The sequence below is a fragment of the Channa argus genome, chromosome 11 (genome assembly GCF_033026475.1).
Source record: "Channa argus isolate prfri chromosome 11, Channa argus male v1.0, whole genome shotgun sequence".
In the NCBI taxonomy this organism is placed as follows: domain Eukaryota; kingdom Metazoa; phylum Chordata; class Actinopteri; order Anabantiformes; family Channidae; genus Channa; species Channa argus.
In genome coordinates, this window is record NC_090207.1 from 8,827,310 (window position 1) to 8,841,639 (window position 14,330).

At 37.4% G+C, this 14,330-nt stretch overlaps 1 protein-coding gene across 1 annotated transcript in view; it reads right to left on the bottom strand.

The window, feature by feature from the left end:
• gpat2 (glycerol-3-phosphate acyltransferase 2, mitochondrial) overlaps positions 1–14,330 on the bottom strand; it is a 97,577-nt gene that overhangs the window by 7,031 nt on the left and 76,216 nt on the right. The window contains exons 7-19 of the mRNA XM_067520151.1: positions 13,774–13,873; positions 12,848–12,981; positions 12,599–12,698; positions 10,190–10,369; positions 9,285–9,398; positions 8,816–8,898; positions 7,056–7,174; positions 6,860–6,930; positions 6,433–6,593; positions 6,216–6,319; positions 4,140–4,321; positions 3,542–3,619; positions 2,035–2,157 (exon numbers count right to left, since the gene is read on the bottom strand). Of these exons, the coding sequence (XP_067376252.1) occupies positions 2,035–2,157; positions 3,542–3,619; positions 4,140–4,321; positions 6,216–6,319; positions 6,433–6,593; positions 6,860–6,930; positions 7,056–7,174; positions 8,816–8,898; positions 9,285–9,398; positions 10,190–10,369; positions 12,599–12,698; positions 12,848–12,981; positions 13,774–13,873 (1,549 nt within the window). The remainder of the gene's footprint in view (positions 1–2,034; positions 2,158–3,541; positions 3,620–4,139; positions 4,322–6,215; positions 6,320–6,432; positions 6,594–6,859; positions 6,931–7,055; positions 7,175–8,815; positions 8,899–9,284; positions 9,399–10,189; positions 10,370–12,598; positions 12,699–12,847; positions 12,982–13,773; positions 13,874–14,330) is intronic.

A 14,330-nucleotide genomic window follows, 5' to 3' on the forward strand; every position in this document is an offset into this window, starting at 1 on the left:
AAAATTGCAAGTGGATGAAATACTATCTGCATAACATAACAACAATCCAAATTAACAGATTTTTTAAAAGGAATAATGAGGTCAAAAGAAAGTAAAGGAATACCACCAACAATATCTTAGCAGATGAGTCATGTATGTGTGTAGATGTTGGTATTTCTTCAATTAAAAACAGAATGGAAAGCCAGTAGGGACTAAAGACTACAATTACTATTAATATGTGAATTTATTGGTATTTATACCATATTTGTAAGAACTTTGTTGTATATGATAGTAGGTCATAGTGACGATGAGATTATTGATATCAATGTAATCTGTTAATTTAAGTTTCTACCTAAACTACAAACCTATACAGGAAGATATAACATTATTATCTACATAAAATGCAAACTCTTCATTTCAACTTTTATGAGACACCTAAATGTTTTCAGTTACTGCAGATTCACTGATGACATGATTAATCCAACACAACTGGTGCTTGCACTGCTTGGTACATATCTGGATCTCATATTTAGTATTACTCTCATGAATACCTAATGTAATGTATAACTGTACAAAATCAGATACCCACATCCTGTAAAAAAATGGTCAAGGACTGCCATCTAAAACAATTATGACCCTAAAGAGCAATGTAAGAGTGATTTTGAATAAGTGACTTTGAAAATGTCTTTGAACTAAATGAAGCTTTTTAAATGCAGGCACTATAAATCTCTAAACACAGAGCCTACACAGGACGAGGCTATTTCTTGAGAATTAGTTCCTGTCTCAGCTTAACCTGGATTACTGCCACTCTGCTTTTCAATATGACCTGAAGTGAATTTATCCAGGAGAACTGATAAAGAAGAAGAGGAGGAGGTAAGGGAATATGTTTTTGTTTTTGGTATGGACCTGTTTTCTGTCTTTGTTGATCACCTGAGCTGAGGGCAGCAGAGCAGAGGCGATGGTAGTCAAAAATGAGGATGGATGAAGAAATTTAAAAGATTAGAGTTGAAAAGCTGTGTAAACACTGGCAAGGCTCTTCCTCAGTAGACAAATCTGAAGTTGAAGATTTAAACATGCAGGAGTAGACCGAGAAGTAAGTCAACTTGCCTGGGGCACAGCTAGGCATTGGAAGTTATTTGGATTCTGTATAGTTTATTCTAGCTACTTTTTTTTTTTTTAACTAAAAAACATCTAAAATAATGGCTGTATCTACAGTAGGTAAGCAAGATCAATAGTTTGCATAACTAAAATCAGCAGAGAAAACGAACATGAGAGTTATAAATTTTGCAATCTAATATTTTGGCCTCCTCATTAATTTTAAATAAGGTAAAAATATGTGAACAATACAGCTAAAACAAACAATACTGCTGAAAGTGAATCACACAACCATAAGGTGACACTACTAAATAATAATAAAACAGGCCAACACTAAGCTACCATTAGCTACACAGATGTTATCAATGACACATATTTTTGACTCTGAACTTAAAGCTCTAAAACATCTACACTTGAGTTACCGTTTAACACAAACGACATCATTGTCCTCTACAATATTTTTGTGCAGAGAAGCTCCCCTCATCAATATGAACCAATCACCAATAACATAAAATTAACAATTAGAGATTATATAAATATTTTAACAGAGTAAAAAAGGGAATTTTTAACTTTAACTACTGTTTAATCAGTTTTGTTTTGATGCTATAGCCTCTAAGTCACTTTGTACTTTTTGTGACTGAGGCTGCTGCACTTTAAGCACTCCGTGTTTGGTCCCTTTGGAAGTTCTTTAGAAATCTCATAACAGTCATGACAGTTAGGCTTCTTTTAACGCTGATACAGGTTGCTAATTGGCATTCAAGATCCGTGACTCATCTGTGTAGGTGCTATTGTAATGTAGATTTACTACTTCAAAGTTCCTTTTTTCTGGTATTTTTGTAAGTGCATTTCATGCAATCACAGAGGGTGCCATTTTTTGTAAAATAGATGTGAATCGAACAGTTTCCCTTGATATAACCACTTGTGCTGTAGCCAGAAGGGCCCAATGGTGCTTTTCTGTACCTTGTAGGAATGTAGATCCTGTTCCTCGCAGTCGGAGTCACTGAGATAAGGGTCATCAGAGGTGAACCAGGTCAGAGGACCCTCCTTCTTCCAGAAATCACAGATAGGAACATCCTTAGGTATCTAAACACGATGGAGAATAGAACAAACAGCCTGCGTGTCAGACTGTAAATTTTATTATCTAATAAGTCAGAGTATGCGCCTATTTTAGCACACTGTAACCTGGAAATTGTAAAATGGAGAATAAGGGCAGTGCATACTTTAGTATCATTCTTCAAAAGTTTTACCAAACTGCATGTTTTTTTAATTGGAATTTGAGTTATCTGGATTATTGTTAGCTTTGCATTTGTAATTTGCTACCAGATTCTTTACATATCAACAGCTTTTAAGTGAGACTGATAAACTGTTGCTTATTCACATAACCAGGGGACATGGACAACCACTGATTCGGTTTTGTTCTCTACAAACCTCGAAGGGAAATGTATAGTATGTCTACTCTTTAATGATAGATGGAGTGTGTACAGTGGGTTTTAGATATTTTGAACAGCAAAAACCAAAACAGTGCAGCTGCCTGACTGGACAACTAAGCAATAAGCACAAATGTTTCATAAAACCGTAAAGTTGAGTGGAACTTCATAGTCACCATCATGAACAACTACTTTCACACTGCCATCGAACCATCATTGATATTGTTATTGATATTAACAATATGATATTGTTAATATTGGATTACTGCCACTCAATATCAAATTGATAATGATATTAGAAAAATTTTAATTCTAGCCCCTAAAATATAAAGCATTTAAACATAAATCCAAGTTACCTATGACAACAATGGAAGAAAGTGGTAAATAAAACCAAGGCTAAATGCTTGATACTTAAAGCAATACTTCCAGTTTGGTGAACGGTTTAAGAAGACATGATCAGGCAAGGAAAGGAGACTCGGGACTGAGCAAGTACTTCCTTCTGTAGCATCTACAGCTTCTCTATCCAGATTCAGATGGGACAAAATCCATAACTAAAATATTGTAGTTAAAAAAATATGAGGCTCTATATAGTCCAGGGGGGTGTGAGAACTTAGCATGTGATTAAAATGCTTGAGCTGCATTATAATCCGCCACTTGCCAAAACAAAACAAATAGAATGAACAGAACATTGTTGTTTTCAAACTGTGATTAATGTTGCACGTTCTGCTTATGGCATTAATTAATAATGTGGCCTTTTTTCTTTTCTTTTTTTACATACGTAAAGCTGCCTTTTTATGTTTGCACAGAACAGGTGGATTTGATTGCATTCAGTTGTACAGCTAAATAACCAGATGATATAAAGAGCTGCCAGTAACTTTTATTGGAAGACACAGTATTTAGAAATAAATTAAGAGAACATAATTTAGATTTTTATAAATATAAAAATAACTTGATGCAACAATATAAAAAAAGCACTGTTTTAAATGATGTAGTATTTGAGAATGCAACTTATAGAAATCAAAAAAAGAAATCTTTCTTACTTCCTCCATGATCAGTATCCCACAACGTACCAGACTGTCAATCGCATCCAGAGCGAAACTCTGGGATGACTGACAGGGCTAGAGAGAGGCCGGGACAGAAAGAGAGAAAGGGTAAGTTCAAAAATAAAGCAAGGTTAAAGGCACAAACAGCTTGAGCCCATCAGATATCTAGGAAGTGCCGAGGTAGACAGCTGACAGAGAGAATAAGGTATTTAGTGGAGATGTAGTAGAGATCAGAGCAGGAGAATGAGAGATGGCCGACAGGGGTACGGGAACAGGAGCAATATTTTTCTGTGAGGAATGGGGTGAGAAATCGAGCTGCAAACTGAAGAGACAAGAAAGAGCGGTTGCTCAAATGAAAGGTGGCCAAAGAGAGAAAGAAGCAGTGTTTCTGGCTCAGAATCTGAGCCTTGAAGTCAGTCAGATAGAGCATGTACACACAAATGCACACAGATACACATACACACAATCCAAAACCTCTCTCTGCCTGAGATAGAGGCAGCAGAGCAGGATGAATGGGTGTTCAGCTCCATTAAACATCCATTGAATGAGACACACTGGATGTGTGTGAGTGTGTGTGATATGAATTCAGACTCACTGGCACAAAGCCCGGAGGGAGGAGATGGCAGAGCTGCAAGGCTCTCTCAGTAAGTTCATTCTGGCAGAGCACCACATCAAACTCCATGTCACCTCTGACCTCCTCTCCGTCCACATCCATTCTCACCCTGCTGCTGATGCCACTGATGGCCACCTCACACAGCATGGCTGACACCGCACACGCTAAGAACAAAAACACGCACAAACATTTGATCTTTTTCTTCTAGGTCTTCATGCAAATACACACCATGGGAAATCCAGTGTTTGGTTTTATCCAAAGTTAACAGTTTTTTGTCCGTGCTATAGCAAAGCATCTAAAAATTTACTAATAAAATGTGTGGGACACTGGGTCTTTGTGTGATCAGGGGATTTCCCTTATTTATACAAGTACTGTGTCTTTATTTATACTTTTTATCCCTTTTATCCTCCTTTCATGTGCTGGTGGGAAAGCCCTGACATCCAGATTGTTCATGTCTCTAAATAAAGCTGCCTTCACACATCAAACCTGGAACACACTGAACACAAAACATTATAGAGACTGGGGTAGATTATTTAAAGATTGGCCACACCATTAAAATATTTTTGCCTCAATATAGGGAATTTAAAATTATGTGCTAATTTAATACACAGAGGCTTTCAGCAGCCCACAGCCCACCAGTTTCAATTCCTATACAAGCAGAACACATCATGCAGGAATACTGTACTGTGCTGTACCTTAAAGTGACGCTATATATGGCTTCACATCAGTCTGCCTGTTAGCATGATGTCTGGAAACTAAACAGCAGACATTTAAGTAAAGTATAGTCAACAGAGTTCATGGCTCAAAGATGAGATGATATAGGATTTTGTGAGGACTTGTGAGGAACTTTAGGATTGAGGCTTTCTGTCATTAGATGATTTCCACATCAGTTGTGTATATACTGTGTTGTCATTTCGAAGAAGACCAAAGATGGATGATTCTGCAATACCCTGAAATATGGTTATGGTTAGTGATGGTAATGTGCAGAATTGTACTTTCAGAGGATACTGGGCCGACACTGTGGAGGCTGTTGAGAGGATACAGTATCCAGTACTTTTAAAAGTGGTGGTGGAGAAAAACTGCATCAATGTGCCCCTACTATCATGAAATCACACACAGAAGATTCACCTTCCAGATGCACTAAATTACACAAGACCACACGAATTCTGAAAGGTAGCTAGTAAAATGCTACATAAATTGAGATGCTTAATCTTAATGTAAATGTGACAGTGCCAGCTCAACATAAGCACAACACTGAAGCAAAGAAGTAATCGCTCTCAATGCTGTGGATACTTTGAGGTTTATATAACTTAATAACAATGAAGGTACAGGGAACTGCAGTGCTCTGTGTCCTGCTAAGGGTAATTTCAGCAAGGTACCTTAACTGTCTAGTAAGACACTTGATTTTATTTAGTCTAAGTGAAATCAAGATGAATTTTACAAGAAATGCCCAAGGACAAACTGCACATCATAAATCAGTCAAAGTGTTCTTTTTTCCGTGCATACAGTCCTTCGCAGGAATGAGATAGCATAGTTATCTATTATATGTGAAAAGCGTCATGGCCATCTGAAGTTTTCATATAACCCACTGTGGGGAGTGTGATTTGCTGCTGAATTGATTGAAACATTGAAAATGTAAAGGTGAAAAGGTGCAGCACATTATTAATGAGAGCTTTGATGAAAATGTCTCTACACATACTGACACAAGTGGAAAATCAGAAGAAAATTACAAACAAGAAATGACAGGTTAAATCATAAAAACATCAGTCCTCACATTACTTGCTCATTTTTAAAAGTCCAACTAAATCTACTGCTGCATTTGATGCATGCCCTGACACTCCTTGAAGTTGGGAATTTATAAACATTAAGAATATTAAGTTCTCATACTTTAAATACTCTAAATGTCATGTTACAAACTGATTTTCCATACTAACATGCCAACAGTAAGAGCCACTGCCAAGGCTTCCCACAACAAATAGGGTGCCCTGAGAACATAGGGTCTCAAGATGATATTTAGCTTAAATGTTATAGGAAAGTTCTGCTTGCAAAGTCACTTACCACCAACAGCTTCCAATATGAATGTGTGTGTGACTATCTGGGCCTGGAGGTTCAGGTGAAGTCTGGCGGCAAGTCCAGGGCAGGGAATAATAAAAGGGTCCTTCCTAGAAGATGGTGCAAATGGAAAATCTGATAGGAATCAAATAGATTTTTGATAGGCAACACAGTTTAGCAGACATTGTTCTTTGTTTTGTGTTTTGACTGACATAAAACCAACCCAGATGGCACTGCAGCTATGACAATGTGAGGGGCGAGCAATGAGAGGGTATAGTGGACCATGTCCACTAATGTCCCCCCAAAACCGACATCTTTGTTTCTTAACAACAGTTCCTCGGTGAGCCAAGCAACATCACGACACAGGACAGATGCATTCACACCCTATGGAGGAGAAGGATGGAGAAGTTTAGTAACAAATTCAGACATGAATATTAACCATCTGGTGACATTACTGAGACACTGGTGGGTATGACTCAGAAAATCACTGTCACACTCTAATAAACTAGCACGAAACAACAATTCTGTTTATGAGCCTCTTGGAATATTGATGGATCTTTAGAGAAGCAGGGGCGGATTTTAACACTGACAGCACCAATGGGGAAAATTGCTCAGTAAACACAAGCACAAGGGTGATGTACATATTGTACCTTGTGGTGTTTGTGCAGCAGAAGACTGGATACCAGACTAGTGGACATCACAGCCATGCAGGAGGTTGCAGCTATAACGAGAAAACAAACACACACACACACATACACAGATAATGCGAAGCAATTTGAATACATTAAACAACAGGTTATCAAAAATAATTTACAATTCAGCAGGGATACATAATCCTGGACCTACAGAAAATGAGGTGGAGGATGATGGCAATACTGAGGTCTCTTTCTTGGATGAGTTCAGACCCATAATGAGAAGAAGGTAGAAGCCATGACATCCTCCTCTGCCCAAACACACTGTTAGGTCTTGAGAGAAAACGTGAGATGAGGAGGGAAAGATGTCAGGAGGAATTTACAATAATTTTTTTTCAGGTTGTGTCAACAAATTTTCTCTCGTCAAAGTTATAATCCTTTCATGAAATTAAGCCCAGTGTTTTATGCTACTTGTATCTTTTCTTCAACAGAATTTACAGCGAGTGACTTCTCCTCTATGCACTGTAGTTGTTTTTCTTGTTAGTTTTGGAGCCCACCATCTAATCCAGTGCAATTTTTTTATCATTGCTAACCTGATCACTCACTACTCACTCTCCTATCAGCATCAGCAGGATCGTATTTAAATTTTTCACTGGGTCAAATAGGGTTTAACCTTTAATGTGAAGCCAGCACCGGAAATCCCATCTATTTTTCTATTCATCCATTAAAAATGTATCCACAACACAAAATAGTAATTTCCTGCATTTGTTTAATTGCATAAACGTTTTAAATGTTGTATGTAGCAATAGAAAAAGAAGCTGTTGGAGAAAGGTAACTACTTTAATCAACTTTGCCATATTGTTGTGTGGAAAACTACTTGTGTAGTATGGAATCCCACTGAAGTTGCTCATGCCACGATACAATAAACAAACTTTATATAAAAAACCGCACTGAACATTGTTATATTGTGCTGTAAATAAATAGATCTTTTCTTCTTTCTGAGAACATTGCAAATTAATATTTGCTGTAGTACAAAAACATGTGGTGAACATAATAACCATAGTTTTCACCAAACACACCAGGATTACAACAGAGTTGTAACAGAGATTATGTATAAAGACAAAAACAGCTGGTGTATAAGAAAAGCCCATTGTGAGTTTATCAGATGACATAAGACAATATTTCTGGGAATAAAGGGAAAGCATGTGTGGGGGTAGAATAATATTCTTGACTTACTTTACACTGAACAAGCATGTAAAATAGTAACTGCATCGCTTATAAATGGAGGTGTGTGCAATACATCATTTTATAAGCTGCTTATGTTAGGCTATGCTGAAATTATAGAATTATTACTCATGCTTTTGACCATGCTTATATGATATAAGGTATACAATAGTATATGAAATATGTCTTTTACATGGAGACAAAAAAGGAGACTTCAGACCCAGAAAGCTTAGCAGCTAGGGAAAATCAAGTCAGTGAATATGGACTGTGTTAAGTCTCAAAGCATTTTAATGATATTGCCATGCACAAACAACTGAAAGTGCTCACATGCTTACAATTCAATCTACAGTATCTTTCTATTGCCATCTTCTTCACTCATGCCATTTATTTTGCTTGCCACTCTCTAAGAATTAAGCATATGCAGGGAGAAGCCACTTCGCCTATGAAGCAGCCAAGCAGAGATTGAGCGAGGATGTTATTTTCTTTCTGTTATCTTTTTCACTGGCAGACTGTGTAATGTTGATGGTAATTGGACCGAGTCTAAGAGGATGAAAACTCTCATCAGAGCTTGCATTGTATCACTGCCAGATTTAAGGTTTAGTGAAAAGTTCATCTTCAAAGTTTAGGAGAAAGTAACTTTTCAATTTCACAGATGTTAAATAAAAAAACAATCTAAATCTCATTATGGTTTGTTCACATACAGTATCAGCACTCACTTGTGCATACAGGTATGTACTACAGGTAGTTTACCTGATTTTGAGGATAACAGGCAGCAACAGGTCCTGTAGAGGGAGCCATTCATCTACTCTGCACCTCCCTGACTCGCACATCTCCTACACACAAAAAAAGGATCATGTATGCACACACAAACCCAAAGAGTCGCAAACAGTCTGTCTAAATCATTATGTTCTGGTTAGCTGAGCTCAGAAAACACGACACAGTAATTAACATTCAAGTCTATCAACTTTTCCTGAAGGTGATTCCTCTGTTAGTAGCACCATATGTTAGCCTTCATCCATAACGGGTTGCCATTTTATTAGGTACATCTAGCCAGTTTAATATACAGCACTGCATTTTCTGCATTTATGCATATGCCTTTTCTAACAGTTATAATGTTCAAACTGCTACTTAAATGTATAGTTTGGGAATGTAATTTGTGAGTGAACATTATAAATGATATTCAGGTCTTTGATGATGATATACTCTTTCTACTGTGCACCTTGAGAGAAAATGGCTGGGCGAGGTGGATCCTCACACTTCCTCTTGGTATCCTCCAGAGAAGAGACCACAACCATTGCAAGACAGAGGTATAACCAACCTGTAATGACACACACTTATAACTGGGGCTACATAGTTAGTTGATTATATCATAATAAGGTTTTTGCCTTTGGGAGGGACATTCCAACAGCAATCACACTAATGAGCAGGATCTATGCTGAGCCCTAAGATACATAACCAGAATCATGATGTGTGTATGAGTACAAGAACTGTGTGTACTGTACTTGATGTGAACCGTGTCTCAGTTACAGAACAAAATGATGAGGCAAGGACCTTATTATGGCAATTAACCGAAAGCAACACCCACTCTTCAGTATGATCTCAAAGTGCAGATGAGAGGGCAAGACTAATGGACACTAATAGCAATTACGGTTTCCTTAAAAATAAATAAATAAATAAAATTTAAAAATGAAATGCAAACCTCGAATAAACAGCAAATGCTGGTCAGTGAGAAATTAGACAGCACAGGTGTCAAGCAAGACTTTCAAAGCTGTGCATTTGACTATTACTGGCAATATGTAACCCCCACCCCCTCCAGGCAAGTTTTGGGAAAACTGTAATTCTCATCATCCTGAGCCTCACATTGTTTACTCTTAATCTGAGCCTTACATTGTTTACACTTTAGCAAAGTTACACTATTAGAACTGAATTAGGAAGTACAAATGTATTTCTCTCTTCAGTTTCTAAGTCATGCCTCATACCTCTTTCTTTCCTCATGGGGTTCTCAAAGTTTGCCAAACCCAGTCCTAAACCAATCGTGTTCACTTGTTCCTGAGGACATTATAGTCACAGATGGTTGTTCTTATTTGTGTGTGCACTTTGAAGTGTGTGTTTACACATATCAACCTGTATGTTGGTCTTGGGCATATAATCATAGGAGATGCCCACAGGGACCAGACTGACATCTGGGACAGATTCTTTTTTGATGAGCTGTCTGATGCAAGACAGCCACTGGCCACCCTGACCAGACTTCACTGATACACCAACACTTATTGCTTGGCCCTCATGTAGCAGTTCACATACCAGCTGAGGAAGAAGGAAAGACAAAGATATAGACACATAGGTGTAAGGGAGGAATTAATAGATAATGTGTACCATGCATTTTTTTTTTTAAATATACAAAGACAAAGCACCAAACAAGACCTTAGAATGAATAAAAAAAGGGCAGGACAGCAGAGCATAGAGGGCAGCTGAGGGAGGAGATGTCAAAATGCAGGAAGCAGGCACAATAAAAAGCAGAAATTAAAAAGGACTGTGGGGGACACTTCATGACATTCAGAGATACTTCCCTAGCCCCAAGTACTGCTGTCCTCTCATAGACAAGGGAAATTCAATTACCATTGAACAGCAGCTAAGCAGGCCTATACTCAATAAACAATAAAGGTCTATTAACATTGAAATACAGCCAATAAACAGGCCTGCTTTCTCACGCACAGCCAATGTGCTTACTCACATAAATGGTCAATGAAAAAAAAAAACAAAACTACTCACTGCGTCACTCATAAACAACCCGTTTATGCTCTACTGTGGCCGTAGTGTTGTAGATTAATGTCAGACAGACATTTTATTGAGCTGTATAGCACAATATTGATTAGATTAAAGCCAGTAACTCATCTAAATGAAATACATATTTAGGCAAACTGATACAAAAGACAGATCCCCTGCCAAATATGAAGTAGGGGATGTTTTTAATGAACAGGTGCTCATCACTGTTATAAATCAAGTGCACAGAGGGATTTTATCAAAAAGGTACTTGAGGAAACTGTAGTAGATGCAAGATGATACAGAAGGGAACATTTAATACAAACACAAATGACCTTCCAATAAAAAAACAAACCAGCTCAGACCTGCCATATGCAGATTGTCAAATTAACCACCATTCTTTGTGTTTCTCTGCCCTCTTTCTATTGCCTTGGCATTCCAGCCAACTCAAAAGCTGCAATCTCTGTAACCAATTCAGTGCCCTTGTTAATTTTGAAAACAAAAAGGCGAGGGAGTGGGCAGGACAGGTCAGTATGTAATTGAGGAACTGACTGTGATAACACCCTACCATGGAGTGCAATGAAAAGCATGTGTATGAATTAAACCAAACGCACATATGCTAAACAGGAAAATTAGAAGGACAGGTATCTTTTGTTTACCCTGCAATTTTATATAATTACCTGTTGTCTAGTTTGTTGCAAAATGCAACAGCATCATGTTTTCTGATTCAGGGCCAAGTCCCTCATTACTACTTAAGGTGAACAGACTGATTTTGGTTTCACATACTGTATGCAGCTAATGAGGAACTGCTCAGGCTGGAATGATTTGTAGCAATTGGCTGTTTATACAGTTGGTGACACAGAAAAAGTGTACATGAAACTTAAATTGAACTTCTGTGCTCAAAGAGCGTGTTACTGTACTTAATTTTGCTTTTTTACTTTAAAATTGAGACTTCACCTTTGATGGTGACTAATGATGTACTAATATATTTTATTTCAGATTCTCCATGGACATATTCTATTGACAATTCCATTGAAAAAGTCTAATTTGTATTTATTATTGTTAGTGGAATGGCTATGGTGGATGTACTGGTTTGTCAGTTGGTTCGACACCTTGCTCCAAACAGATATATCCGTCATATATCTAATGTATTGCTCTGACATTTGGTACAGATACTTACTGGCTAGTTTTAACTCACTTACAGCCATTACATCTTTTCTATGTATTTTTGGTCCCTCCTACTAAAACATAAGGAGAAGTGCAAAAAATTATGTAAAGAGACAGGAATCAGGGAGAAAAATTTTGGAGAAGATTTTTCTTCCTTCCCTTGTGACAGCCACATTGTAATGTGTAGTATTTGGAATTTCACATTTTTGCGCTGTCCATATAATGTATACATGGTCAGCACAGCGATGGCTTCTCGGCTTTCTCAATCTCACTACGTTTCCCCATTTGAAAAACAAAACAACACAACAACAAAAAACAAAAACTGGTTGATAAGCTTTATGTCTGTAAAACCTCACATCACATGCATTCTGTCTTTACACAGTTTGCAGTTCAGTCAAACCACAATTCAATTGGACTTTCCTGTACTTTAATGCACAACATGAACACAGTAAACATTATCAACATATTACTTTCTTTTTTTTTTTTAATCTGTGTTCATGACTAGGTAAGTTGATCCTTATTACAAATGTCCAGGTAATACAAGCAGCAATTGTTAGGAAATCCTATTTATCTTAACCCTCTCAAACCAAACACAAACAGACTTACAGAGGTCATGACAGATGAGTACAGGCTGTCCATCTCAGCATCCTGCTCAGTTAGTGCAGAGGGTGGCAGGAGGACAACACCTACTCTTTGCAGGACTGATCTATAGGATAAAAGAGAGTACTTCAGATCATTCACTTATAAGCACTGTGCGTAAAATTAAACAGACTGGGCTAAATCAACTGCAACATATGTGGGGAAACATACTGAATGTTTACTTGTTATGTGGCTTTTTTCTGTGTATGATTATACCTTAGAAAGGAGCTGGTAATCTGGTATGGACAAACGGTGTATGGGACTCTGAGGTTGTGACAGAAGAGCACCAGGGGGATGAGAGCACAGTCGATGATGCTCTGACGCACATACACATAAACAAGTGGAGCTCCCTGAATTACAGAAGACATCATCATCATTAATCATGACAGACAACGGAGAAAAGTAAAAAAGTGGTGCAGAAAGATAGAGGGTGTTTCTGTGGTCTTTTTTAATATTTAATACATATTATAATCAAGCACCAAAATATTTATATAGTATCAGCAGAATGGCGATAAGAGAATTCATGTTTAATTTTAAATCAACTTCAGGGTCGCCACAGCGGATCATTAGTCTGCATGTTGATTTGGCAGTTTTTACAGCAGATGCCCTTTCTGATGCAACCTTCCCCGATTTCTAGTTAGATATTTTCTTTATTAATTTTATTTTATCTGGTAAAGTTGTACTCCAACATATTAGGCAGTGCCCATAATGTGTGTGCACCAAGAACCTATAAGTTCTAGAAAAACAATAACCTAGGGGTTTTGCCTTAATTTCTGTAACAGAATGCATTTCAGCAAGATCTAAACTAAAGAGATCAATGAATCCATTCATGCCCATCTTTAACCTCTGCAACATCAGTCCAATTCAGTGAACCGTGTAATTGGAGTTGTACTGTAAAAATTATAATAAGTAAAAGAAAGTTGATGTTGTATAGTAGATGTGTAGTTCTTTAGCATCTCAGTAGTTAATTTCTTATCCTGAGTATAGATATGTGGAGCCAAAACATCACAGTATCTACTGTATGTCCAAATTTGTCTACTTTCCATAGTTTGCTGGTAGAACTAACACTCTTCAGGATCACATTTAAGCATCTGTTAACATTTTATTTGTATGTGCTGCCGTGTGTTCACAGATACTTGTACCTCTTGTGAGGCTCTGTGCAAAGCCAACAGATGGTTGAGGTTAACTTCAATACTCCAAAAGACAGAAGCAAACATCTTCAGCATCACCCACCCTATGAATCTTAGTCAGGAGAGGATAGCGAGTGGAGAGACATATAGAGAGAAAGACTTAATGACTGGAGATAAGGTGACCTGGGAGACAATGTACACAAGCAAATAATGGACAGATAACAATTAAGTGAAAAAATCTGCCAGTAACGAGTCAAGCAAAATAGTGCTTTACCAAAGAAAGTGAAAATAGAGTTAGGGGTGACAACATTCAAATTAGATAGACGGGGAGAAGAGGGATGGAGATAAAAAAGTGTTGACATAGTGAGAAGCAAAAGGAAAAGTGATAAAGACTACATAAAGCCTATGTAAAAAAAACAATAAAAAAAAAAACAAAAACAAAAAAAAAAAGGGAACAATGATCAAAAATTTGTCCATTTGTGGAGACCTGATAACATATGATAACATTCATATTGGCCCTATGGATAGATAGCTTTATTTGATGCAGCTATGATTCTTGCTTTTACAGT